Source organism: Sitophilus oryzae, unplaced genomic scaffold, assembly GCF_002938485.1.
Source record: "Sitophilus oryzae breed Bouriz unplaced genomic scaffold, Soryzae_2.0 scaffold_1521_pilon_pilon, whole genome shotgun sequence".
In the NCBI taxonomy this organism is placed as follows: Eukaryota; Metazoa; Arthropoda; class Insecta; order Coleoptera; family Curculionidae; genus Sitophilus; species Sitophilus oryzae.
The window spans coordinates 2117483-2145408 of NW_022146194.1; the positions used below are offsets into that span (position 1 = coordinate 2117483).

Below are 27926 nucleotides of genomic sequence, written 5' to 3' on the forward strand. Positions count from 1 at the left end.
AAACGCGCAAACTGAAGACGTGCTCGACGATGTCTTGGAAGTAGCTGGGTTCCTGTGGCAGGCCTCCTTGCAGACAAGCTGTTTTCTTTTAGTCTTCGTTGGATTGCTCTCTCACTGACTTGAGTTCTACGCACGGCTAGTAGCAGATGTCGATTCTGAAACGCTGTAATTCTACGATTTCGTAAAGTACTCAGGACAATAAAAGTCGTTAATTGCATTTGTCTTCCGTTTTCTTCCGGAACCCACTCGCCTGGTGAAATTTCCCGTTTCCATATACCGATTCCAGCCATCCTGGACTGTTGTACGATGTATACCCAGGGTATCGGACACAGAACGTTGACTTCGGCCATCCTCAATTAAAGCCACAATACGAGCAACCTAACCTAACCTTTGTTGTTATATTGCAAATACTCATAAATCCGTTTTCGCTTATGTGGCCTTGATTAATTACACATAAAACTTTCTGCCTGAGAAGCATTTTTCCGAGACGTTCGTTTTAAAGTAGCGTATCTCCAATAAAAAGAAAGATCATGTGATTAAAAAAACAAAATGCTAACAAAAGATGAGGCTACAATGTGATTTGATTTAGCAATAGCTACTACAGCTGCTGCACCCTACAGGGTGTTACAAAGTTCGGGCAAAAAACTTCGTCTTATTGTTGTGCCCTGTAAAAATTGCTGACGTAGCATCCGTTAAGAAGGAATTAATTTACAATTTAAATTCACGGCCTTGAATTTTTTTGGCCATGTTTATTTTTTAATTAATAAAGTTTGATGCCCCCTGACGGACAAACGAAGCACTTTTGTATAGAGGTAAATCGTCTCCAATGAACTTATATTGATTCCAAAAATACGTAGTAGTTCTATGTCCACGGAATACTGGGACACCCTGTATATTAAACAGAAGTTTTGGCAAACAAGTCCGTTTTAGAATTGGCAGCCATTTTGTGACGTGAATGTTCGTCGTCATGGAAACAGGAAACACAGATAAAACTGGGTTTGTGTTGATGTCAAACTGCTGGTGTTTCTATTTTAAAAAAAAACGTGTGTGGTTTTTTCGATTTTTTTGAAACGGGACAATTAAAATTAGATTACGGTTGATATTTATGTAATTCGAACAAAAACTGCGTTTCAAAGATTATTAGATTTGGAAAAGAGAAAAATTAACGGACTTTGATATGATTAGATAAAACTAAAGACTAAGTTGAATTTAATTTTCTTTTTAAAATAAGTATTTCTGTCGGCTTTCAATCACTATATATATACAAAAAACTGGACCATCCTGTATATATTCAAGTAAAATGTGAATTATTAGTTATCGAAAATAGGGTGTTCCATTACGTTGGCATCAAATTACTGATGCCCCTGGATGCAGTCAGTTTAAATGTTTGCGTGAACCGAATTGAACAGAATTATTAGTATAAAAAATGTATTTTAAAACAATTATACTCTTATTAATTATTATAGGTGAGTATCTAAAGTATAATTTGAAACAAATATATATTTTTTCTAAATGTTTACAGATTTAAAGACTTTTAAAATCACCCAGAATTTTTTTTGGTTTGTGTTTTTGTTTTATGTACACACATGTTATTTCTAAACATGTTCTCACTGATGTAGTTCTTTTTTATTGATAATACCGTATGATCAAAAAAAAGTAATCAGCGATGGCTATGAAATGAAGATAGCTGTTATTTTATATGTAAAATTAGGTTAAGCATACCGCCGTCAACGATAAATTAATTCAATTTTCCACCGGCATTTACAAATATAGAAATATCATGCTGACGGTATTTTTTGTATACAGGGTGTTACAAATTCGAGGTACGAGCATTGGTGTCTCGGAAACCGTAATAGATACGAAGATGGTTAAATTGGGGCAAAGTTGCTCATTAGGATGTTCACCAAGATGCCATCAAAAAGTTTTAAAAATTTCAAGGATTGCTGAGTTTTTTTTGGAAAAAACGGATTTTTTTGAAAATAAATTTTATTTTTTCCTGGCGTTACTTTTTAGAAAATCAAAAAACTAATTACACGTTCTCGTAGCCACTTTATTAGGGCTATATGACAGTATTTTTAGAATTTCAAATTAGCTGATAATTTGTGAGATACAGAGGCCAACTTAATTTTTTTAAATACGGACCTACATTTTTTATTTCCAACTTTGGAAGAACTTGGTCTCCTGAGTACAATGATATGCCACACTTGATACTTTCTTTATTGGGTACCTTAACAATAACAAAACCATTTAATTATTATTTAAAATAATTTCAAGTTCGACTCTGTTTTTTTTTAAATTATTTAATCTGATTATATTCATCGCAACAATATTGATCAGCGCTAATTAACATTGAATAAGGAAAATCGAGCCAATTGAAAGATTCAAATAAATAATATCCAGGTCAGCAATTTAAAGAAATTATTTTTAACTTTTTTATTGAATTTGAAATAGCAGTGTACGATCTAATAATATGCATAATATTATTCGCAGTTATTATAAATAAATCAACTAACAACAAATAAAAAAAAAGATCCAAAAATTTTTTCAAAAAAATCCAAATTTTCCAAACATTTCTTTCGCAAAATAAAACTCTGGGTTCGAAATATACGAAAAAGATCTGTTTCTGGGTTTGAAATTGACTACCCCTAAAAATATTTGCATTTATTTAAGACTCACCCTGTATATATTTAATTTAGTTTATTTTTATATATATATATATCTAGAAAACATCCAATGCTCTGTAAAAGAATGGCTGCCCAACACCGACATATCCGATCAAAACAACTGGTTAAAGAAAGAATCGGGAGACAAGTGTAAAGGCTTGATATTTTCTGACATCAATGAGGATCAAGTTTTCATCGAACATTTGGAAGTTGAGCAACTGGTATTACCAAAATATGGAAAAATATCCTTCGGAGAAAAAGGAATAATTCAGTTTGGAAAAACAGATAATCCGCTAAATTGTAAGTTAATATACCATGTGATCGAAAAAAAACGGCGTCAAAGACGGCTGCGGAATGAATGAATGTCGGTTTCAAACTTCAGAATTTTGATAATAGTTTATATCTGAAAATATACCTTTTTAATTTTTTTTTTGATTCTAACTAATTTTAAGGTGTACAGCTGAAACCAATCATAACAGGATATTTGATGAGGCCAGACCTATGGAAAAACTTGGATAACTCCACAAATTCCGCTACTCCAGATGTAGAACAGTTGCCATGTTGGTGAGTAAATAATTTATTTTGAATTATCAGCTGATCGCCAGTGATATATTATGTGCTCCGCTGTTCCAGGATCTTTATAGCTGTCTACAGCAAAGACTTCCTTGATACAGGTTGAGCTTATTCAGTTAGCTACTTAACAAGCATATGTTCCATCAAAAGGTCTGTTGTAATTTCCAATTCATTCCAGCTGATCATTAGCAGTTCCTTTGTGGTTTTAGAATAAGATCCTTGAATGAAGGTCTTGTTGTCCCAGGTAATTTTCATTTGGGTATTCCCAGTACCGCCTCTGAACCAAGATAGCATCCCGATAATACTTGCCTTGCTAGTTCACTCATTTCTTCGTTACCTTTGATACCATTCTGGCCCTACACTTTCCGCCAGACACACTTCTTTCTGCTAGAGCTTTCAGTTCACCCAGACATTCCCAGATGACTCTTGACGATACTTTGGAGTTCATAAGCGCCTTAAGTGCTGCATGACTGCCTGAGCATATATTGATGAGCTTACATGAGTAGGCTCTTCTGTTCTATTCTCTCGCACATTGTATTGTTATTATAAGAATGGCGAAGATTTCTGCCGAAAGGAAAGCATAAGCTTGCCCTTTGTCTTTCCCAAAATACATCAGCTCATGTTTTGTCAGCGTTAGTCCGTCCTGAAATTTTTTATGGTTTCTGTCCACATTCCCCGATCCATTTTATTCACCTCGATTGGTTTGTAGTAGTGATAAAGAGGGGTCATTTGGTCAGATCTCACTTGGAGTAGAGGTCCTCCGATAGAATTCCCCATCTTTAAGTCCTGTTTCTCTCCTACTCCCCAGAGACAATGCACTTTTGTCGATAGAGTCCCAGTTTTGCCTTCACCTGGATCACTATGTGAAGAGACGGATTGTCCAGAAGCGCTTCCATTGATGCAGGGGGTAAAAGTAAAATATTTATTTTGGATGATCAGCTGATGACGTATAAAATTAACGCCGACCAAATGTCATCAAAACAACATCGTCTAATCTCAGTCGTGTGTTGGTAATCGTAATCCTTGTTTTTAAATAACAGAAAAGCACTTTTTTATGACGATGTATATAGCGAAGTTTAATTAAATTTATTGTTTATTTCTTGGCCGATTCCTAGAAGACAACTAGGTAATTAGTTGGGTTTTAAACACGACCGAAATTAAAATAACAAAGAAGTCAAAGACACGAACTTGAACTTGAGCAGTATTTCATGAACACTGATTTTTTTAAGTGTTACTCTCGAGAAAAGTAAATATTACTGCAATTTTTGATAAATTCCATAATAAATCTTCATAAATTTTAATCTACATAATTATCACTAATTTAAAAGTTTATAAAAATAATTGATTTATACCATAATACTAGCTGACCATTTTTTGGTTACATACTGTACAAACGGTACATTGTGAGACAGGAAATTGTAGAGAGAAACAAGTCCTATAACATAGGATACAACATTTTAATGAACAGTGTTTTCCATAAAATCAATAAAATGGAAAATATACGAAATAATATACATGTACTGATTTCTTTCGAAAATCGACAACTATGGAACTATGAACCCTTTCCGGACACAAACGGTACATTGTGAGACAGGAAATTGTAGAGAGAAACAAGCCCTATAACATAGGATAAAACATTTTAATGAACAGTGCTTTCCATAAAATCAATAAAATGAAAAATATACGAAATAATATACATGTACTGATTTCTTTCGAAAATCGACAACTATGAAACTGATTCCTTCCCGGACACAAACGGTACATTGTGAGACAGGAAATTGTAGAGAGAAACAAGCCCTATAACATAGGATACAACATTTTAATGAACAGTGCTATCCAGAAAATCAATAAAATGAAAAATATACGAAATAATGTATAATGAATAATGATTTCTTTCGAAAATCTGTTGTCTAAAGGCTCATTTACATTTGTCACGTTTAATGCTCATCTTGGAGGAATCATCCAAAGTGATAAGTGTATATTGCTTTCATCCAAAGTGTACAGAGTGGTCGAAATTAGTCTGTTTTAACAGAAAAAAAAACATATTTCCTGAGTAGATCGAGCAAAACCGACATATAGTTCATATGAAATAAACTTTTAGTCACGTTATTTATAAACTATTAACCTTCACCGGTACAGCGTTGCCCACTTTTACATATTTTCTTTTAGTCAAAATATTTTACGAAACAAAAATAAATTAATTAAAAAGATATAAACATTTATTATTTACATCAACAAAATTCATCTCCTTAAGAGGCCTTAGGAACATAAACGGCCATTACTACCGCTTTCCCGTTCAAAATATTCTAATAAGGTTGCGACGAGTTTTTTACAACGGCTATTAAGCTACCTTGTACACTTCGCACTAAAAGAGGTTCTAAAAAGAACAATGTTCGACTCATCGACTGCATGGTTAGCAACAATAAATTAAAATTCGCGCCCTCGATTTTTTGTCCGGATTTCAGAATTTACTTGTGCGAAATTTCTAAAAATTTAATGGAAACCCTATTTAAGTAACACAATTAAGTACCTAATTTCATTAACGTTTATTTTTTAGGTACGATGAGGTATCATTTCCGCACGGTATCAACACCAGTATTTTCATGGATTATGAAACCAGGGCCGTTTATAAGAATTTATTTGAAAACATCATGCTTGACAAAAATGGCTTAGGTAAAAAAAATAAACATTTAATCTAACTTTGTTACTCATATTTGCATCCATTATTCACGTATAAAGGATCCTATACACTAGAAGTTTAAAAGTTGATAATATAAAATAAAAAAAAATTCAACTTAATAAATTTGAAAAAAATCATGGAATTTTACTACAAAAGTGTATTTATGGTTTAAATTGATTTGTAAACGCTAATTGTAAAAATAATATTCATTTGGTAACAATTACTAAACAATTTTGTAAAACTATGCAAAAACCTTAGATTTTTAAGTCTCTCAAAAGATGCTGTAAGAACACTAGTTTAGATGATTTAGTTATTCCTGTACTAACAACTCTCATTTTGCTTTTATCTAAATATGAATGAAAAAAAAACTTTATTCTTTTTAATCCTGATGTGACGTAATACTTCGATATATTTTGGATACAAATTTCTGACAAAATATCGGCTTTGTCTATGTTTTATTCATGATCAGAGGTATCCCTGGTATATTTTCTTATTAATTTGAACTTTGCTTTTTAAGGATATTTTTCAAAAACTACTAAAATTCTGCCAAAACGCCAGTGTGAAGATCCTGCGGGATGCGTTTGTCACAATGAAAAACATATTTGTGATTATTTGATGGCATCTCTACCGAAACCACAATGCGAACATCCGATAAAAGTTATCGGGAACTGTCATAAACTCACTTGCGGTAAGTCATTAGATACAGATGGACCAGAAGAATTACAGCATGGTACAAGATTGTCAAGAGTCTCGCAGCAAGACCCTGCAAAACCACGACCGAGAGAGTCTTGGCTCGGTCTTGCATTTATTTGATCATCCCTACTTATATAGGGTGATTCAGATTTTACTAGAATAACTTCAGGTATCTCTCGATAGAACTAACCGAAATAATGATAGTTTGTATTATAAACCATACTCCAAAAACGCTTCCGCTTGGAGTAAAATGGCGCCAAAATTAGTATTATTTTTCGGTTTATATTTTATTACTCGTAAGTCAGAGGATCTAAATACGCAAGTGTTTGGTTAAATGCAAAGGGCAAAATTTGGATTAATTGCTATATAGGGTGTTGTTTTTGTGAGTCGCTTAGTTTTCGAGATATTCCACAAAATTCTGGACATAGCTCAGCTGCGTTCGAAAAATGTTACTTAATTAGCAGCATGCCTTAGAGAACTTAATTCAAATTTTGGCGCCATTTTACTCCAAGCGGAAGCGTTTTTGGAGTATGGTTTATAATACAAACTATCATTATTTCGGTTAGTTCTCTCGATACCTAAAGTTATTCTAGTAAAATCTGAATCACCCTGTATATAAGATATTTTCCTTTATGTACCTCCATTTTTTAAAAGTCTTTAAATATGTCTACGGTTTGAAGCCAATTTTATTGACAAAAAATTTATTAGTTATAACATCTTTTAGGAGCAACAATTCTTATTAAGAATATTCTACCTTCACTTACTGTCAACAAAATAAAAGAAAAATTGAAAAATTATCAATCAGACACCCACGTAAGCAAAGTGCTGTCTAACGACGATGAAAAAATTATTCAAATCGTATTTGCTGAAAAGAAATTTACCGGAAACAGCTTGATAGAGGCCCAGGACTTTTATGACAGTCTTTTAGAAGGTAAAATTTACAATAATTACAATAAAACTATTTTTTTACTTCTGTTATTTGGCTCAGTAACAGAGTGAAGAGCCTACACTGAGAGAAGTACCCCTACTGAACATGAACCAACATACAAGGTCGCATGTGTAGGGCAGTCGATCAGAAAAAAAAATGATTTTCGCCGGAAAAAATATTTTTTTTCAATTTAAAATTAAATTTCTTATGTCAAAAAACTCCTAGACATCAATTTTCATCAAATATTGACGTTACTTCATAAATTATTTGGGAAAAATCGAAATAAAAATGAAACTTCTACACCCTGTATCACGGACTTTTTTACTTATTTTTATCTGCAGAATATGCTGCAGAAGTTTCCGGAATACAGTTCGGACCACCTTGTATATCACGATATAATATTTTTTGAAAAATGTGTTTTACGTATTATTCTAAATTATGACGAATAGCATTGTAACGTCGTTTTTTTTAACTATACAATGCTTCTTTTTATTTTTTTTAGAAACATCTTTGCACAAAGGAGAAATTGAACTAGTATTGTCAGGAGGATCATTGTATGAACTTGATTCCCAACTGAGCAATCTATTTTCCATATTTTTCGGAACTATGTTGGGCGCCGTTTTAGTTTTTGGCATTTTATGTTTCGTGTCGTCACAAAGGTTCCGAAATCTCAATCTAGGAAACAGGTAAACATATCTACAACCATAGAAATAGAACTGTAATGGTTTAATGGTTATGTATTAGATAGTCAAACTTAAATTCAATGCAATCTTTTTAGAATTTTTCAGACCCTAAAAATTAAACATGTTTTCCATATGTGGCCAATATTACTAAAACACACTGTATGTCATTTTTAGATTTTCAATTGTTACTGCAAGACCAGCTTTTATGTCTGCTAGATACCGCAATATCGAAGATGATACACGCTATAATTTTGATGGTCAGTCTGTTATTGGGTCTGTGGTTAGTTTAAGCCGAAGCTTCGATAATCCACTGTACGAAGACTTTCCATCAACTAGAAGCACCAGTAATGAGACCATAGCTACTAAAATAGACGTAAGTATTCCTTGCAACAGGTTCTGTTCGTTCATTCTCATTCACTGATACTTCACAAATGAAATGTGTGTTTTCCCAAAATATGCAACATTTTGTTTTCCCTGGTATTATGGACATATGGGGGCTTGAATTTTTAACTCAAAAAGAGGCTAAAAAGTCAAATAACTTAGCTACAAATTGCTTAAAAAATCATCAAAATCGGCACATTAAAATAAAATGATCTACTTCTAGAAAAATATTACAAAAATCAAAATGTGGGGGATTTACACTCGTATAAAACGACATAATATCTTTTCTATAATAATTAATATTACTATAAAGCTTTTTCTAGGATAAAGAAAAAGATGAAGAAAAGCAAGGAAATGTGCAAGAAGTGGTGGCCATTTTGGAAGCAACACCCGAGCAGAGTAGCACCAATGGAAAAGATGAACTTCTTCTTAAAGATTTGTAATAAATTTATTTACTATTTATCAGCTGATGTATCATAATAATTGTTATTAAATAATTTATGGATGTTAGATGCGATGAGTATATTTTTTTCAAAAAATACATGCTGAGAGTATTATTTTCCTACTATGAATTTGACTATAAAGGGACTATAATGCTATTCATTTTTGACAGTTTTGGTTCTAGTGACACATTGGAATATAATTCGAAATTTTGCGGATTTTTTGAGCCTGGATTAACTAAAAAACCAAACAAATTATTGAGTCTACACTACATTATATTTTTATACAAAATATTTAATAATCTATATACTTAAAATTTAAAAATAATGTGGTCAAAAACTGTGGTATATTTATGAAAGATGGAGCACTAAAAGTATAAAAATTAGGTAGTATTTTTAAGTTTCCTAAATAAAAATACGCTATTCCATAACCAGCATAGCATAATATCTGGCTGTGTGTTGTATACATATATGTGGAATGCGGAGCAAAATTTCCTTTTTATCGCATAAATGAGGTCGATCCATTTGGCACAAATTCAATGGCAATACTCGAAATTACACGATGGCGGTTCGTTATATTTTTACTTCCAAATTTACACCTGCCTAATTATTGTTAAGCCGGTCCTGTTTTTTTTTCAACATATTATGAACCCGTCTGACGTCCAAACATTGTCTCAATGCAGCCATTCATCATAGATTAGGATTTCCATACAAGTTTTTGGAAATCCGGACAAAATCTAGACTTGCTCGAAAAATAAGTGATGACTTTGGGTGTATTCCGTTGCTTAGCTTAGTTATGGTTTTATGTTCCGTTTCTATTGGTTCCCTGAAAGTTTTCTTATTACGGAACACGGTTCCTGAAAAATTCGGTTATAACTGTCACCAAACTAACCAGCGCGAGAAGGCTGTTTTTTCTGGTTTTGGTTGTCAATCAATGTTATTTATATGACAGAAATCAAGCAAATATTGGAAGTTCGAGTGAAATTTTCATTTAATTTCTAAAATTTGTAATAATATTTTGTATTTACATCCAAAAGCAATGGAGGTAGGCAGTAAAGGTAAATAAATTTCATTAACTAAATAGAGTGACTTTTTAGGACCATTTAAACTTATTATGCAGCCATTGTTTCTTAAAGTCAGGAACATTTAAAGAAAACATGAAAAACAAGACAACAAGCAATCGTGAATGTTTTGTAACCTATAAAAATATAAATATGGATTAGATTTGTTTATTTATTATTGATCTGTTTTAATATTGGACCTGCAAATTTTCACTTGAGCTGTCATTAATAAAGTACTTTTCAATATTAAACTTCATTGAAAAGAAGAAGCAAACGTAAAAGCAGAGAATACGTACATTAAAAATGCATAAAAAATAAATTTTATAATAGATGTATTGAAATTTAGAAAACGTCAACATTTGACGTTTCCAGTATTTTACCAAACCGTTCCGTATCAAACCGATCTTTTTCAGGAACCGCTCTTTACCGTAGTTTACCGGTCTGGTTCGTCTGGTTTTGCAACGGAATACAGCCTTTATCTATGTAAAGTAACGGAGAGAATACCTGACAGTGGAAGTTGTTGTCTGTCATTTTAATTCACAGACAAATTGTATTTTCTGTCATTGTTAGGATGTCGTCTGATAATATTCTTCCCTGACTCGGAGGACCTTAGAATAAAAAGTTTAAAGAAGGAGCATATAAAAAAAACTTAAAATTGGACAACTTCAGTTCCGATTTATCTGTGCCGTTCTAATTTTATTCAAAACGTGTAAAAATATGATGTAAGGTAGACTCAATAATTTATTGTTTTATTTTACGTTGTCAATAAACGTTGGTATTTATTAAAATTGTTATAAAAATATATAATTATAAAAAAAAATAGATAAGTTATAATAATTATTTATTAACAGAAACATCCGATACGCTACTGAAACAGGTAAGTCAAATTGACGTATCTAAATTCTTTGACAAGTGGTAAACAAAAGCAAAAACGCAAGAAAAATATATAATTAATTAATTTTAAGTGTAATTCGTAACTGATCGGTTTACTACACGTATGTATATGCAGGGTGCTACAAATTCGAGGTACGATCTTGGAAAAGGATTGCTGAGTTTGAAAATCGATTTTATTTTTTCCTGTCGTTACTTTTTAGAAAATCAAAAAAGTAATTGCACATTGATAGCATTTTTATATTTTCAAATTAGCTGATAATTTGTGAGATACAGAGGCCAACTTAATTTTTTTAAATACGGACCTACATTTTTTATTTGAAGGTTTAAAAGAACTGGGTCTCGTGAGTACAATGATATGCCACACTTGATACTTTTTTTTGTGTTGGATACCTTAACAATAACAAAACTATTTAATTATTATTTGAAATAATTTCAAGTCCGACTCTGGTTATTTAAATGACTTAATCTGATTACATTCATCGCAACAATATTGATCAGCGCTAATTAACATTGAATAAGGAAAATCGAGCCAATTGAAAGATTTTGGTTTAAATAAATGGTGTTGTGATACTTTAAGCTTCAAAATGTTAACTAACAAACCTTGCAGTCGAACATTGTTCTTTCTAGAACCTCTTTTAGTGCAAAGTGTACGAGATAGGTTAATAGCAGTAAAAAAAACCATCGCAACTTTATTAGAATATTTTGAATGGGAAAGCGGTATAGTAAACGCCACGAATGTTTGGGAGTAATTTAGCGGTAGCTACCATGTGAACTAATCTGTTCAAGGTCACATAAAACTTAATTCCAGTGCCGTGGTGTTTCAAGTCATTATAATAATCAATATATAATCTGTTGTAATTTGTTGTTTTAACTGTCAAAGTCTTGTCAAAACATATATTTGGTTATAAATATAAAATGGAATGCCCCATTGATCGCACTGCAAGCACACCAATGGACTGACGCACAAAAACGAATCAATCAAAGAAACGCGATATAGTATCGTCTTTGTCAATCACGCTAACATTTTAGAATAAGTAGGAGGAGCGCAGGCAGATGATTAGACCGGGCCTTTAAAAACCTACGTCTGCGGTAAAAATCTACGTTTTTAATGTAAAAATGATAGCGCGCGTGTCGATTCTAACTTCATCAAGCGATGAATCACTCCCAAACATTCGTGGCGTTTACTAAGGTAATGGCCCATTATGTCCCTTAAATGCTGTTAAGAAGGTGAGTTTTGTTGATGTTGTATTTATAATTGGTTTATGTTTATTCCCTAAAATATTTTGAGATTCTGAAAATACCGTATGATCGAATAAAAACGGCGTCAGCGATGGCTATGAAATGAAGATCGCTGTCATTTTGTATGTAAAATCAAATGGGGAATGTCATTGATGTTCATTTCCAAGCCAACTGGACTCCGTTTTTTTTCGATCATACGGTATATAAATTAATTCTTGCCCTGAAAATATATAAAAGTGGGCAACGCTGGGCTGGTTAAGTTTAAACACGTGACTAAAAGTTTATTTGGTATGAACTGTAGATTCTTCTTTCCTAACATTATCGATTTTTCTTTTGAAAGAGAAAAATTAGATTAAAAGTGTCGTGATGTAATCTTGGGCTTCGCATTGGGGATTCGGCGCGAATTAGCCACTAGCGATCGGTCGCGAGAGAGAGAGGAGACCGAAATAGATTTTGACGTAACAGCGACAGGTACCGCATTTTCAACACTATTTAACAGCTTAGAGCGGTGAAGTAGCGGCAGGAACGCTACGAGTTTGGGGCTAGTTTAAATATTTTTAGCGCCGACGATAAGTGAAATGTTTTTTATCGGCCATAAGAAGGAATGAGTGCTGGCGCTTTGAATAAAAATATTAAGGAAGGAGTATAATGTTATCCATGTATTTATGCATGGTAGACGGAGGTAGGGTCCTAGGGTGGGGATTCTTGACAGTTATGGTTGACGATTCATTTGACACATTTCAATTGATTTGAAATTTTGTGGATTTGTCAGTTTTTACCAAGCTTATTTTATGCTATTTATTATTTATTCTACAACTGATAATTGTTTAGAGGTAGTAAATCTAGAAGGATATTTTTTGTGACAGAACTTAAATTAACAGTGACACTAGCGCCATTTTTCAAAAAAAGACTCTAAAATAGTTGGTTGTGTAGATTGCGGTAGATCACGGTCAAAAATCGAGGGAAATAATGAAATAACTTTTCACTAGTAAGTGACTATATAATACAGGGTGCATCACTTGTCGTCATTTGTAAAAGTTAAATCAAAATACATTTCAACATTGACAATAAAGAGTACAAAATGCATACGAAGTATAAGAAGAAGATATGTTCAAAGAACTATAAATAACTTGAACGAAAAATAATACAAAACTAAATGACAATGTCAGGAAATAAATAAATAAAAGCGGCAACTTGACATTTTTTACAGCAGAGCTACCACCTGAATCCCCAGCGCGAAATTTAAATTCCAGTTAGTCAGCACGGCGCCGGCGCCGTATATGTCCTGTATGGTTGGCAACAATGAATTTAAAAATCACGCCCTTGATTAAGTAACTAAAATTTAATTGATATGAAATATAAATATTGTCATTTTCAATCCTGCTTTTCTCTATTGCCGATTTTTAATAATAAAGATAAAGCTTAATATACAAAACTCACCATCATCTGCGTATGTTTCCGATCCGTATCCGTCCTGTAATCCGTTGGCCCAAGTACCTTCGTACTTGGCGGTTGACGTGTTGGACTGCCGTACCCCGTACCTTCCTTTGAACCCTTGCGTCCACTCGCCCCTGTATATCCATCGACCTCTCGTCTCTACGCCCAGACCGTGTCTTTTGCCGTTTTGCCATTGGCCCTCAAAACAACTCCCACTGCAACAAAAAATAAATAAGAATATATTATTATAGTTTTATGTATCAATTTTACCGAGAGCAAAGTGTCTACCCCGAAGGCCTATGGCCAGAATAGTTTTATAATTCCTGTGGTAATTATGGCAACTTAATTCCCGTTAATTATGTCCCAATGGGGTTATGACTATATTTATGGTTTGTGTAACCAAGATGATATAAGCTTATATTATTCTGTATTATTCTGTACGAAATATAGTATATTACATACCGAGGAGAGAAGTGTTTCATTACTGTCGAGAGATTGATATTGTTAATCGAGAGGTGGTAGCGTCGAGATTACCTAAATCTCGAGACAATAATGCAATGATACTATTTTATTTACAACCACATCATTAATTAAAAAATAGGGACAGTATTTTATTTTGAAAAAAATAAATATGCGAAAATTTGTCGTTTTCTGTTTTGGAATTTCCATATCTATAGTTACCGGTACCAGGGGTTGTTGTGGCGCAAACCACAAACCTTCAACAGCGAAACAAACAACTAAGTGACAGTTTTGAATTTCTCGTTCGCTTTTTCTAATTTATATAACATACAAAGCCAGAATGCTGTCGGAAAGTTCTGATAATGAAGACTACTTTAATATTGGTACTCCGCCAGAACTTACAGAAGCTGCAAAAAGAGCAGAAGCCAGTTTACTTCCAGAGAAAAGTAGGGGGCGATATGAAATAGCATTGAAAGTATACGAAAAATACGGTTTGCCGAAAGAAATGCTAAGAATATTGCTTCGGCGACAGTCTTGATGGCATATTTTAGCGACATGGCAAGGCAGAAAAAGCCATCTACTCTTTGGGCTACGTACAGCATGATACGGGCAATGCTAGAATTAAGGGAAAAGACTGACATATCAAAATATCACAAACTCGTCGCTTTTTTAAAACGCGTGAATGTAGGTTTTAAGCCAAAGAAGTCTAGCATTTTTATCAGGCAAAACTTTAACAAATAAATGTATTAAAATCTTCAATTATTATTATTAATCTTCTTGTTTATTTTTGTTGATGTTAGATAAGTATTTAATAAGGATATTAAAAGAATATTTTGCTTAATTAAATGAGACGAGAAATAAGAAAAACCGAGTGAGGGAAATGGGTGAGGAAAATGGAAGAGGGAAGAAATATAGATAATTTGACACTTTCAAATTTTTTAAAAGTCAGTAATGTCAGTATTACATATGTGGTTGTAAATAAAACATATTGTTTTTATTTTTAGTATTTGCCAATGAATAGTTTTCCAATCCGTTGACTATGTATATGGAAGACCAATTATTCATCTATTGCTGTTGTTTTCGAATCGTTTAAATCAAAGTTTAATGGACGACTTTTATTTCACTTTCTTTTTCTCATTTCGTTGGGTAAATCTATAAATTTTTTAAAGCCTTTTTTGACGCAAGTTCTATTTTTAAGTCTTCCTCGAATTGTTTCTTTTGGATGTTTCACGTTTAATCACGGTTTCGGTTTGTTAAGCCTTTGTTAAGAGTCTCAGACTGAAAATAACTGTCTGACTATACTAATGTTTATTTATTGTACCTATATACAATCTGGGCAGTAAAAATGCATTTTAGAATGCTTATGTGCTGTACTCATGATAATTTTTATATATTTCACGAATTTCAAGATTTCTATATACGTTAAACGTTTTGAGCCTTTAATTTTTTGGGGGAAATAAATGCCTGAATAAATGTCTATATTTTTGGCATATTGACTGACAGCTGATTGTTCTTTTTTTCTCGTGGCTGTATCTCGGGTTAGTAGGGTAACTGTAGGATCTGCGAAAAAAAATGTTTTTTACTAATTATTTTTTTAAACTTTTAAATAAAGAGGACATATTCTGGAAATTATTTTCAAGTTTGTAGAGTAGGGGTCTCAGCAATTAAAAAAATGGAATTTTTCCAAATTTTGACGAGGTAAGGTCGGATTTTTGATAAAGGGGTTTTTTTGTTTGAACAGAGCATGGTAATAGATGTCATCGACAAAATCAAATTCCTGAAGTGGTAATGAGCAGGACACCTGGCAAGAAGGACGGACAACAGATGGACCACAAAAGTTATAGCATGGTACCCACGAAGCATTAAGAAACCTAGAAGAAGACCAAACCTAAAATGGGACCATGATATTAGAAAATTTTCAGGAATAACTTGGGCCTGCATAGCCAATAATAGACAAGAATGCGCCCAACTACAAAGAGAATATTTAAATATGTATGGAAGGCTATACCTTTAATTGGAAATAGTTGAATCAGGTGAAAATGATAATGGTGATGATGATGAATATACGAGTATATATACTATATAAGCATTTAATAGTAGATGCTAGGAGTCTTAACAAATATTAATATAAACATATATACATACTACATACATGGGGAGCAAAGGGGTATTGATCCGATAATATAAACAATAAATATTAATACAGACAAAAAAAGATAGTAAAGGGGAATAAAAGCATAAAGAGTCAGCAAAAACTGCATCTGAATATTATCCTAGGCAACTAAGCTAGGTATATAAGTTAGAAGACCTATATAACGGACAAATCAGCGAATCAATATCGAGAAGATTTGACAAAAGATGAAGCACAAAAATTACAGAGTGGTACCCAGGAGGCATAAACATAAGATAAAAATGATATCATAAATTACGATGGATTAACGACATCAATGAGGAACAAATTTGCATCAAACAATAGAACACCCAAACGCATCATCGCAATATGACGATGTGTTTGTGAATTTTTATCTATATCATTATTAAATATTATAGTAAATTAATATTATCATATACACAACACAAAACAAGACTAAAAATTAACAAGGAAAATATTCCCATTTTACCTAGTAGAAATATGATAAAATTACCTCTTACATAATACATATCAATTAATAATAAAGTTACAGTTTGTTTATAAATAAATAATTTACTCCACTATTTCCTATAGGAAGTTTTACTTTTCATATTTTCCAAATACATAACAAAAATCGTATTAACTATTCGCAGAATCTAAGGATTTTCAATTCGGCTGCATTGAATAAATAATTTTCCTAAAAATCATACATTTGTTTACTAAATATTAACATTATAACAACATGAGACTAATTAAAAACATTACTTCCATTAGTAGGAAATAAAAAAAATATTTTTCTAGGCTAATGACACGTGAAGGTATGCATCGTATACAGGGCATTTTTAACTTAAACCATAATTATTATAAGTAAATAATCTACAGAGTGTTTCAAAAAACATGTGCCATCTCCCGTGGGGAGATTCATAATAAACGTAAAAATAAGATTTATTTTTCATATCAACATAGGTCCGATTCTGCTTTGTTTCATAGCTACAGGGTGTTAAATTCTTAATATTTTTTAGATTTATTATAATTTTCTTTCAAGTACTTTTAGCGTTTCGAATGAAATTTTGAGGGTAAAAGTTACTATAAATGCGACATATTTTAAAGCTAAAAATATATTGACCTATTCACCAGGGACGTGCATATGGGTTATTACTGGAATATTTTTCTAAAAAAAGCATGTACGCTACTGACCTTTTTTCCTTTTGTTAGCGAAAAGAAAAAAAGTCAGTGGTGCACATGTTTTTTTTTTGAAAAATATTCCAGTGATAACCCATGTGCACGTCCCTGATAAATTTATCGCCACGTTTTTAAAATATGTAGGAACTTTTACCCTCAAAATTTCATTCGAATCACTAAAAGTAGGTACTTGGAAGAAAATTATAATAAATAGAAATATTATTAAGACTTAAACATCCTGTAGCTACAAAACAAAGCAGAATCGGACCTATGTTGATATGAAAAATAAATCTTATTTTTACTTGAGGAATAACCTCACGAGAGATGGCACATGTTTTTTGAAGCACTCTGTAGAAAGCAATAGTTGGAATGAAAAATGAATATTTTAAAATACCTAATTAAATTCTTGGCGATATTTGCGTAAAGTCATCTGGGGGGGGGGGTCCAGACCCCTCCATAAATACGCCACTGTAGGTACTCCATGATGTGTAATGTAATTATTACATTTTAATAATTTTACTTATTAGATTTTTTCTATATAACATCTTTTATCGTCTGTAACATTTTGAAGACTTCGAGGACTCCCTCTAAGCAGATAGCTGTGCAGATAGTATCGAAGACATCGTTTTTTCTTTATAAGGTGGTCGATAATCGTTCACGTTTACATTATTTTGTTAAAAATATTATGTTTTTGATCTTCTCTTTAAAGTTTTTATAATTTAATATGGTATTTTGTGGTAGTTTTTATTGTTAATTTATGTGTATATTTGTTTATTAGTTTTTAAGGGAATTAAAAATTAAAATAGAGATTCTTCCAGAACATATTGATCGGCTGTTTCGATCTTTATAGTGTTTGACCCCGAAAAGTGAGCGAGAGGCGCGAAAATAGCGAACGAACGACCTAATTTCCCGATGGAAACGGTCGGAAAATGCGTGCGGCCACGTGAAGCGGCGACGAATGCATCTCGCTGCTCGGTTTAAAAATAAGCAGGATATGCAACAATATAATTATTGCAGTCGCGCTTTCCACGAACTTGCACCGCGTTTTCACGTGCCGAACTTTGTTTTTTGTCATCGTTATAAACAAATTAGAGTTCGAATCAAAACAACCAGTCATTTGCCGAAGTGATGGGATTCTGTCCTCAGCATATTGAGCGTGTGTTTTGACGTTCCAATGGTTGATGTTATGTCGCTCAATTATAAACAAATTAGATTTTAATCGAAACAACAAGGCGATTTTCTCAAGTGACTGGATTTAAACAGATACACTGTGCCGGATTGGCTTACAAAAGGAAACGCTTTTTTATTACTACCTTTTTGAGAAAAATGCATGTCCGTTTATACTTTTCCAAATTTCCATATTAGAGAAACATAATAAAATATGAAAATATAGTTGAACTTTTTCTAGTCTCAAAAATTAAAATGCGTTTCTATGGTAATATGTGTTTTTAAAGAAGCACATTTATTTACTTCAATGCCACGGAAAAGGTGCATGGTTATAAAAATATTGAGCCTCTTTAACATTTTAAAATAGAAATATAATTCAACTATATTTTCATATTTTATTATTAGCCGACCATACCAACGGGTATGGTAGGCTATTAAGATCGGAAAAAAAAAAGTTTTTTTTTAATTTCACTCAAAATGAGTTATTTGGGTCATAAATGACCTAAATACAAAATATTTTCATGATGTCTGTCTGTCTGTCTGTCCGTCTGTAACATGATAACTCAAAAACCGCTAAACCGATTTTAACCAAATTTGGCACAAAAATACTGTGGCATCAAAATCAGTCAGAGTCGCAGTTTTTGAGATATTCCATGTTTCCGTAGTCCGTTTTTGAGAAAATCCGTGTGGAGAACTCCTAACTCCCATCGGACGCGACCCCAGGTGGCGGATAAGGGAAATAACCGCAGACCAAAATTGGAAAAATTCCTTTACTTTGATACTAAAAGAACTGCCTACCAACTTTTTATTAACATATTTTAGTATGGGCGGTTATACGTGTCTCCCGGCGCCAATTTTTTTTGTCTAAATTTGTATGGAAATTTAAAAATCCATAAAAGGGATTAACGACTCTAGAACAGGCAAAAACTTTTATGATGAATGTATTTTTCTCAAAAAATGAATAGTAAAAAAAGCGTCAAAATCTAAATAAAGCATTTAAGTTTTATGAACAATTTTATTTTAATTATCGTTGATAATTTGTCATTAACACGTAAAATTCTGCTTGTAAAGCAGTTTAAAGGTAATCGTGACTTCAATTTTATTGGGCATAATATCGTTTTCATAGTTCAAACTAAACCAGGTAATTATCTTTTTTTATGGGATATTCTCATAATTTATGAAGGTACTTTGAAAATTAATTTGAATCACCCCTTTTGACTACAAAAATAGTATTCTACTACTACTATTTTGCAGTAAATAAACCGGGTGTTTCTCAAAGGAGGCTCACCTCTATAACTTCTTTATTTTTTCAAATAAATAAAGGAGATTTGGTACGTTAGTATATGACATAAATCAGGATTGATTGACGTATTCAATTGTTTTCGGTCACTTTTTTTCACCGGAAAGGACTACAACTTTTGATTTTTAAATGGCACCTCCGGTACCATTGTCCTCTTGTAAAAAAACGCCACATCGCATTGTTTTTGAGAAAACATTTTTTGGAGAATTTATTTTCTAAAGCAGACCTACAAAATATACAGGGAGTTCCATTATTCTGTGGACATAGAACAACTACGTATTTCTTGGATCAAAATAAGTAAATTGCACATAATTTCTTTTATACAAAAGTGCTTCGTTTGTCCATTAGAGGGCATCAGTCAAAAATAAACCCGAAGCTTAATTAATTTAAAAATTATTATATTTTTAAGCTTTTTATGAAGCTTATTGTCAAATATAATTTGTGGTATATATATTAATCGGCTTAAAACGTTCTACGTTTCGATGCCATCTCTCCATGCACCGTCTCCCAAAGATCTTTCCTCTATAAACGTGTCAATCCGTTCCTGCCAACTTCTTCTCGGTCTACCCGGTTTTCTTCTTCCTGCAGGTTTTCAGTTTATAATTTGCTTTGGGATTCTTATTTCTGCCATTCTTTGGACATGCCCGTACCATATGAGTTGACTGTTCTTTATCTCGTCCACTATTGTATGTTTAACTTCCATAGTCTCTCTTATGCGTTCATTAGTTATTCGCTAGAGCCTTGATTTACCTTGACTACCTTCTCCAAAAATCCATCTCTGTAGCTTCCATCATTCGTTTTGTTGTTTCCTTAATTGGCCACACTTCACAGCTGTACGTGGTTATACTCTTGATGATGGTATTATATATTAGTGTTTTATTCTTGTTGTTTATGCTTCTGTCCCACAGTATCCTGTGGGTACTAACATAAAAATAAATTTGTGGTACTAACATAAAATTTTATAATTTCGCCAACTAGATTATTAGAGCATAATAGATTTTATGCACCTCCACACCTTGATGTGACAAATATAATTTTTTGGAAGTCAGCTTTGGAAAAATATGTTTTTCCTCAAAAAATATGCACGGTGGCGTTTTTTTACAAGAAACAAAAAATGTAGCAAATACTAGAGGGACTATTTTACGATAAGAAAATCGGCCGTCGGTGTAGTTGGAAAATATTTATCCTAAAATTTATGTAGAGGTGGGGGTAGTTTTTATCCTTCCCGTACTTTTTCTTGATTTTTATGAAAGTCAAATGTTAGAGCACTTAGCAAAACATAGACACCCAAAATCTCATTCAAATCGGAATAACAATTCTTAAAATATCTGAAAAAATGTGTTTATTTTTTTAAAGTTTGATGCCCTCTAGCGGACAAACAAAGCACTTTTATATAGAGGTAAATTGTGTCCAATGAACTTATTACAGGGAGGTATCCAATTAAAAAATAGTACATGCTCCAAAAAGTACATTAAAATCCCAATTAAAAAAATACAAAAGACTGGTGGCAAAAAACTTTAGATTTCACCTAATGTATATTGCAAATACAACCTAGATGTCTAACTGCAGGGAAGAACATTACTTAACTTTTATCTAAGTCAAAGACTAAACATCAATTCTAGGAAGCCTGATTACTATTCTAGAAATCTACATTATAAGGCATACCCGAAATAACGTAATGACTTTACTGATATCGGAAATATATCGAACGCTTTTGACACGTTCTTACTCAAGCCAAACAAAAACACATAACTAAAACATTAAACACGAGTAACTTACGTACGTTAACTTAGCCGTAACTCTGTTATTAGAATCGGAAATACCGGAAATGTTTTTATTTTTAATCAATGAATATTCAAGAAGTGTTGACAAAATAATATAAAAGTCGATAATCTACCAAATATTCGCTCAGTTCGAAATCTATAATCGAAAACAACTATGCGATCGGTTCTGGTAATATCTCTCGTAGTACTCGCGGTGTTTGATAGTGCGCATTCGGCACCAAAATCTTTAGACTTGAAAGAACTATGCGGTTATCCAACGGAAGAGTCGTGTTTACTCGGGCACATGTTACGAATTTTGACTCATCTGATTCAGAACCCAAAAGAATGCACGTGCGATCCAGGTAAAAAGAACTCTAGTGACCCTTCAACCGATAGTGTCCCCACTCCTCAACCTATAGTATCCACTACAAGTGATCCATCCACAATAGATCCTGATACCGGCCAACCTACAATCCTGTCTACAACACTTCTCCTCTCAACATCTCCTACTAACTCGCCTTATGCTAGTCCGTCCACAACTGAAAGTACTTCAACATTTAATCTTAAATCTACACAATATCCGTCTAGAGATTCATCCACTTTTACCACTAATGTGCCCACTACTTTTCCAACAAGGCATTTACTCAGTACAGACTTGTATACAACTACCTCTTCTCCTGTAGATTTATTAATGTCTACCGCTTCAACTCCACCGTATTCTGATATATTATCAACTGCTAATAGTTTTCCAAGTACTACCGTTACTACTATCCTGCCTTATACTGATTCTTCTACAATAACGACGACATCACCTATTGTAGAGAGTACAACACTTATTCCTAAGTCTACTAAATATTCAATCGAGGATCCATCTACTCCGTATCCTACATCATCTAAAACCTCTACTTTTCCAACAAGCACTACAAACATAGTTATAACTACAGCTAAATCCACCACAGAAGATTTATTAAGCACCACTACTTTAACTCCTGACTCTACTGGATTTTCGATAACAGGTGTTCCTCTGAGTACTACAACACTCAACAGTGATTTATCTACACCAGCCCATACGACAGTTTCATCTATTGTAGAGAGTACAACAGTTATTCCTAAGTCTACTACATATTCAATCAACAATCTCTCTACTCCAGATTCTACAGATGTTTCAACGACATCTTTAACCTCCATAATTCCTACCGACATTACAAATATAGATATAATTACACCTACAACCTTCACAGAAGATTTATTAACTTCTACCACTTTAACTCCTGATTCTAATATCTTTTTGACAACTAATGTTCCTCTAACTACTACAACACTCTATAGTGATTCATCTACGTTCTCCTCTACGACAGTTTTACCTACTGAAGAGAGTACCACAGTTATTCCTGCATCAACACTATACTCAACCAGCTACCCATTTACTCCAGATCCTACAGATGTCTCAACAGCATCTATAACCTCTACTTTTCCAACAAGCACTTCAAACATAGTTATAACTACAGCTAAATCCACCACAGAAGATTTATTAACCACCACCACTTTAACTCCTGACTCTACTGGATTTTCGATAACAGGTGTTCCCCTGAGTACTACAACACTCTACAGTGCTTCATCTACACTAGCCTCTCCGACAGTTTCATCTATTGTAGAGAGTACAACCGTTATTCCTAAGTCTACTACATATTCAATCAATGATTTCTCTACTCCAGATCCTACAGATGTTTCAACGACACCTTTAACCTCCACAATTCCTACAGTCACTACAAATATAGATATAACTTCTACCACTTTAACTTCTGATTCTAATGTCTTTTCGACAACTAGTGTTCCTCTAACTACTACCACACCCTGTAGTGATTCATCTACTTTACCCTTTACGACAGTTTTACCTACTGAGGAGAGTACCACAGTTATTCCTGCATCAACACTGTACTCAACCAGCCACCCATCTACTCCAGATCCTACAGATCTCTCAACAGCATCTATAACGTCTACTCTTCCTACAAGCACTACAAACATACCTATAACTACTTCTACATCCTCCACAGAAGATTCATTAAGCTCTACCACTTTAACTCCTGACTCTAATGTCTTTTCGACAACAGGTGTTCCTCTGAGTACTACAAGACTCTACAGTGATTTCTCTACACCAGTCCCTACGACCGTTTCATCTATTGTAGAGAGTACAACAGTTATTCCTAAGTCTACTACATATTCAATCAACGATCTCTCTACTTCCAATCCTACAGATGTTTCAACATCATCTTTAACCTCTACTTTTCCTACCAGCCCTACAAACATAGCTATAACTACGCCTACATCCTTCACAGAAGATTCATTAACTTCTACCACTCTAACGCCTGATTCTAATATCTTTTCGACAACTAGTGATTCTCTATCTACTATCACACCCTATAGAGATTCATCTACGTTACATTCTACGACAGATTTTCCTACTGAGGAGAGTACCATAGTTATTCCTGCATCAACACTATATTCAACCAGCAACCCATCTACTCCAGATCCTACAGATGTCTCAACAGCATCTATAACCTCTACTCTTCCTAAAAGCACTACAAACATACCTATAACTATATCTACATCCTCCACAGAAGATTCATTAACCTCTACCACTTTAAGTCCTGACCCTAATGCATTTTCGACAATAGGTGTTCCTCTGAGTACTACAATATTTTACAGTGATTCATCTACACCAGCCCCTACGACAGTTTCATCCATTGTAGAGAGTACAACAGTTATTCCTAAGTCTACTACATATTCAATCAATGATCTCTCTACTCCGGATCCTACAGATGTTTCAACGAAACCTTTAACCTCCACAATTCCTACAGAATCTACAAATATAGATATAACTTTAACTTCTGATTCTAATATCTTTTCGACAACTAGTGTTCCTCTAACTACCATTACACCCTATAGTGATTCATCTACGTTACCCACTACAACAGTTTTACCTACTGAGAAGAGTACCACAGTTATCCCTGCATCAACACTATATTCAACCAGCAACCCGTCTACTCCAGATCTTACAGATGTCTCAACAGCATCTATAACCTCTACTCTTCCTACAAGCACTACAAACATACCTATAACTACATCTGCATCCTCCTCAGAAGATTCATTAACCTCTACCACTTTAATTTATGACTCTAATGCCTTTTCGACAACAGGTGTTCTTCTGAGTACTACAACCCTCTATAGCGATTCATCTACACAAGCCCCTACAACAGTTTTATCAATTGTAGAGAGTACAACAGTTATTCCTAAGTCTACTACATATTCAATCAATGATCCATCTACTTCCAATCCTACAGATGTTTCGACATCATCTGTAGCCTCTACTTTTCCTACCAGCCCTCCAAACATAGCTATAACTACGCCCACATCCTTCACAGAAGATTCATTAACTTCTACCACTCTAACGCCTGAGTCTAATATAATTTCGACAACTAGTGTTCCTCTAACTACTATAACACCCTATAGAGATTCATCTACGTTACCCCCTACGACATTTTTACCTACTGAAGAAAGTACCACAATTATTCCTGCATCAACAATATACTCAACCAGCAACCCATCCACTCCAGATTCTACAGATGTCTCAACAGCATCTATAACTTCTACTCTTCCTACAAGCACAACAAACATAGTTATAACTACGCCTACATCCGTCACAGAAGATTTATTAACGACCACTTTAACTCCTGACTCTACCGTCTTCTCGACGACTAGTGTTCCTCTGAGTACTCTCACACCCGATAGTGATTCATCTACAACAGTTTTACCTAACGAAGAGAATACAACAGTTATTCCTGAATCTACATCATACTCAAACAGTAATCCATCCACTGTACTCCTCACAGATGTTTCAACAACGCCCATATTATCTACTTCTTCAGCAGCCACTACAAATCTGCCTATAACTACACCTGCCTTTTCCACGGAGAATTATGTACCAACATCAACTTTAAATCCAAACTTCAACTACGTCTTCAAAACAACCATAATACCCTATAGCGATTCCTCTAGTACAACTTCAATTTTGCCTCATACATCATCTCCAACTACTGAATCTGAAACAGATTCTTCAGTTACAATCGACCCATTAATTTCTACCACTTCAAGTTTCGACCCATCTGCTATAGAACTGTCTACTACATCTACTAACTTTCTTCCTAGTATTTCGACTACTACTCAGTCCTTTAATACTGAATCAACGCTTTCAACTTTGCCACCTCAATCTAATACCGCTGTTTTCAGTACATTAGCTACCACAAGTTCTCCTGTTACTGAATCATCAACACCTTTATCATTTTCAAGTACGACCCCATGTACTACTTCGGTGTTTGACGTATTTCATACTGGAAGCCCTTCAACTACAGTTCTTCCTACTACAAGTTCTTTTGCTACCCAGCCAGCAACCTCAACAACTTACTGGTTGACGGAGTTATTATTTGCTACTAGTCCCAGCGATTCTTCAACTACGGATACAAATTCTCCTTTTACTGAAGCAACCGCAAATATATCATCTTCTGGAACAACGCAATCTACTATTTCTAGTCCTGGCACTTGGACAACCACTGTCGGCTCAAGTACAGGTCTTCCTACCACAAGAGATCCAGATATTTCAACAGCAGTGCCTTCCAGTACAGTTTTACCTACGACAAACTCTATTGCAGAACTCACATCTACAGTATTTTCAACATCAGCTGCAAGTACTACCTCCAATCCTAGCTCCTCTCCTATTGATTTATTAACTACAGTACCTTCAAGTACAGTTACATCTGAGAGTCCTGTTTCTACAAATATATTCATTACTGACCCATCAAGCACAGTATTTTCAACTACTCCTTTCTCCATTACTAAACCTTCCAATGATTATTCAACTACGTCATACACTACTACAAGTTCACCGTTTTCTACTACATCATCAATAATTATTTCCACCACTGATTCAGCAAATATTTTATACGTAAAAGATCCTGTCAGTCCTCCAAATTCCGCAAGCTCTGTGTTAATTACAACTCCTAAACCTGAAGAACCTTCAACCGAAGCTCCTAGTTCCACCACTCCTGCAGGTTTATTTAGTGACATTGTTTCTACAACTTATTTTGCACCTGCAGGTCAAACAACTACAGTAGCTCCAACAGCAGATCCTCTTATCGGTACCACGCCAGTTACTACTACAGTTGAGCCAACAACAGAAGCCGTTACTACAGCTGCGACCACCACAACTGAAGCTTTAACTACTACTGAAGCCGTTACCACAACAGCAGCTATAACTACAACTGAAGCTGTTACCACCACCGAAGTTGCTACCACAACTGCAGCTGTTACTACAACTGAAGCTGCTACTACGACCGAAGCTGCTGCCACAACAGAAGCAGTAACTACGACTGAAGCTGTTACTACAACTGAAGCTGCTACCACAACAGAAGCTATAACCACAACTGAAGCTGTTACTACAACTGAAGCTGCTACAACAACAGAAGCTGCTACCACAGCAGAAGCTGCTACAACAACAGAAGCAGTAACTACAACTGAAGCTGTTATAACAACTGAAGCCGTGACTACGACAGAATCTGCTCCAACAACCTCAACAACTGAGGCTTTAACAACTACTACAATTGCCACAACAACTGATGCAGTAACTACACCAGTAAGCACGACTGTTTCAACTACAATTGCTTCAACTACCGAGATACCCGTTACTACAACAACTCCGGCAGTAACAGAGGCCAGTACGACGGTCGCTACTACAACAGTTGCTGCTACAACTCTGCCAGCTTCTACTACAGTGGCTCCTGAAACGACTACAGGTCCGGTAACTACAACATCTTCTATACCAACCACTACAGACGATCTAGACGATATTGTAACGGAAATACTCAATCCCGATCCAACAGAAACCACGACAAGCCAACCAAACCTAAATATACCAAACGATCCAAAATTGATACTTATACCAGCCATTCAAGATGAGAATGGTATAAGGGCACTGACGTTAGACTTCATAATCAATTTTATACGGGAATTATTTGATAATTGGAGCAGTAGTAGTAGTTAAATAAGTTTTTGTTATTGTAAATATTTAGTTGTTTAATAAATTTCTTTGTTACATAAATCAAAATTTTTGTTTTAATTTTAAGAGAAAAAATAGCTAAAGATATACAGGGTGATCCAAACTGTATTTTGGAAACTTTGGCAGCATATTCTACAGATAAA

The 27926-nt window shown here is 34.0% G+C and overlaps 3 protein-coding genes across 5 annotated transcripts in view; 2 read left to right on the forward strand and 1 right to left on the reverse strand.

Annotated features, from left to right (window-relative positions):
• LOC115878728 (junctophilin-1) overlaps positions 1-27926 on the reverse strand; it is a 76510-nt gene that overhangs the window by 39804 nt on the left and 8780 nt on the right. For both annotated transcript variants that reach the window (XM_030895312.1, XM_030895311.1), the window contains exon 3: positions 13676-13887. In XM_030895312.1, the coding sequence (XP_030751172.1) occupies positions 13676-13887 (212 nt within the window). The remainder of the gene's footprint in view (positions 1-13675; positions 13888-27926) is intronic.
• On the forward strand, positions 1367-9118 carry LOC115878729 (protein amnionless-like). 2 transcript variants are annotated; one of them, XM_030895313.1, is made up of 9 exons: positions 1367-1466; positions 2724-2963; positions 3116-3227; positions 5794-5909; positions 6434-6604; positions 7334-7540; positions 8040-8223; positions 8395-8593; positions 8925-9118. In XM_030895313.1, exons 1-9 carry the CDS (start codon positions 1427-1429, stop codon positions 9042-9044), a joined length of 1389 nt encoding a protein of 462 aa, XP_030751173.1. In that variant the 5' UTR covers positions 1367-1426; the 3' UTR covers positions 9045-9118. The 2 variants fall into 2 exon arrangements, with proteins under 2 accessions (XP_030751173.1, XP_030751174.1); XM_030895314.1 differs by having other exon boundaries at positions 8915-9007.
• Positions 21692-27825, forward strand: LOC115878731 (cell wall protein DAN4-like). The gene is made up of 2 exons (XM_030895315.1): positions 21692-22036; positions 26825-27825. The coding sequence occupies exons 1-2, from the start codon at positions 21850-21852 to the stop codon at positions 27766-27768; spliced, it is 1131 nt and encodes a 376-aa protein (XP_030751175.1). The 5' UTR covers positions 21692-21849; the 3' UTR covers positions 27769-27825.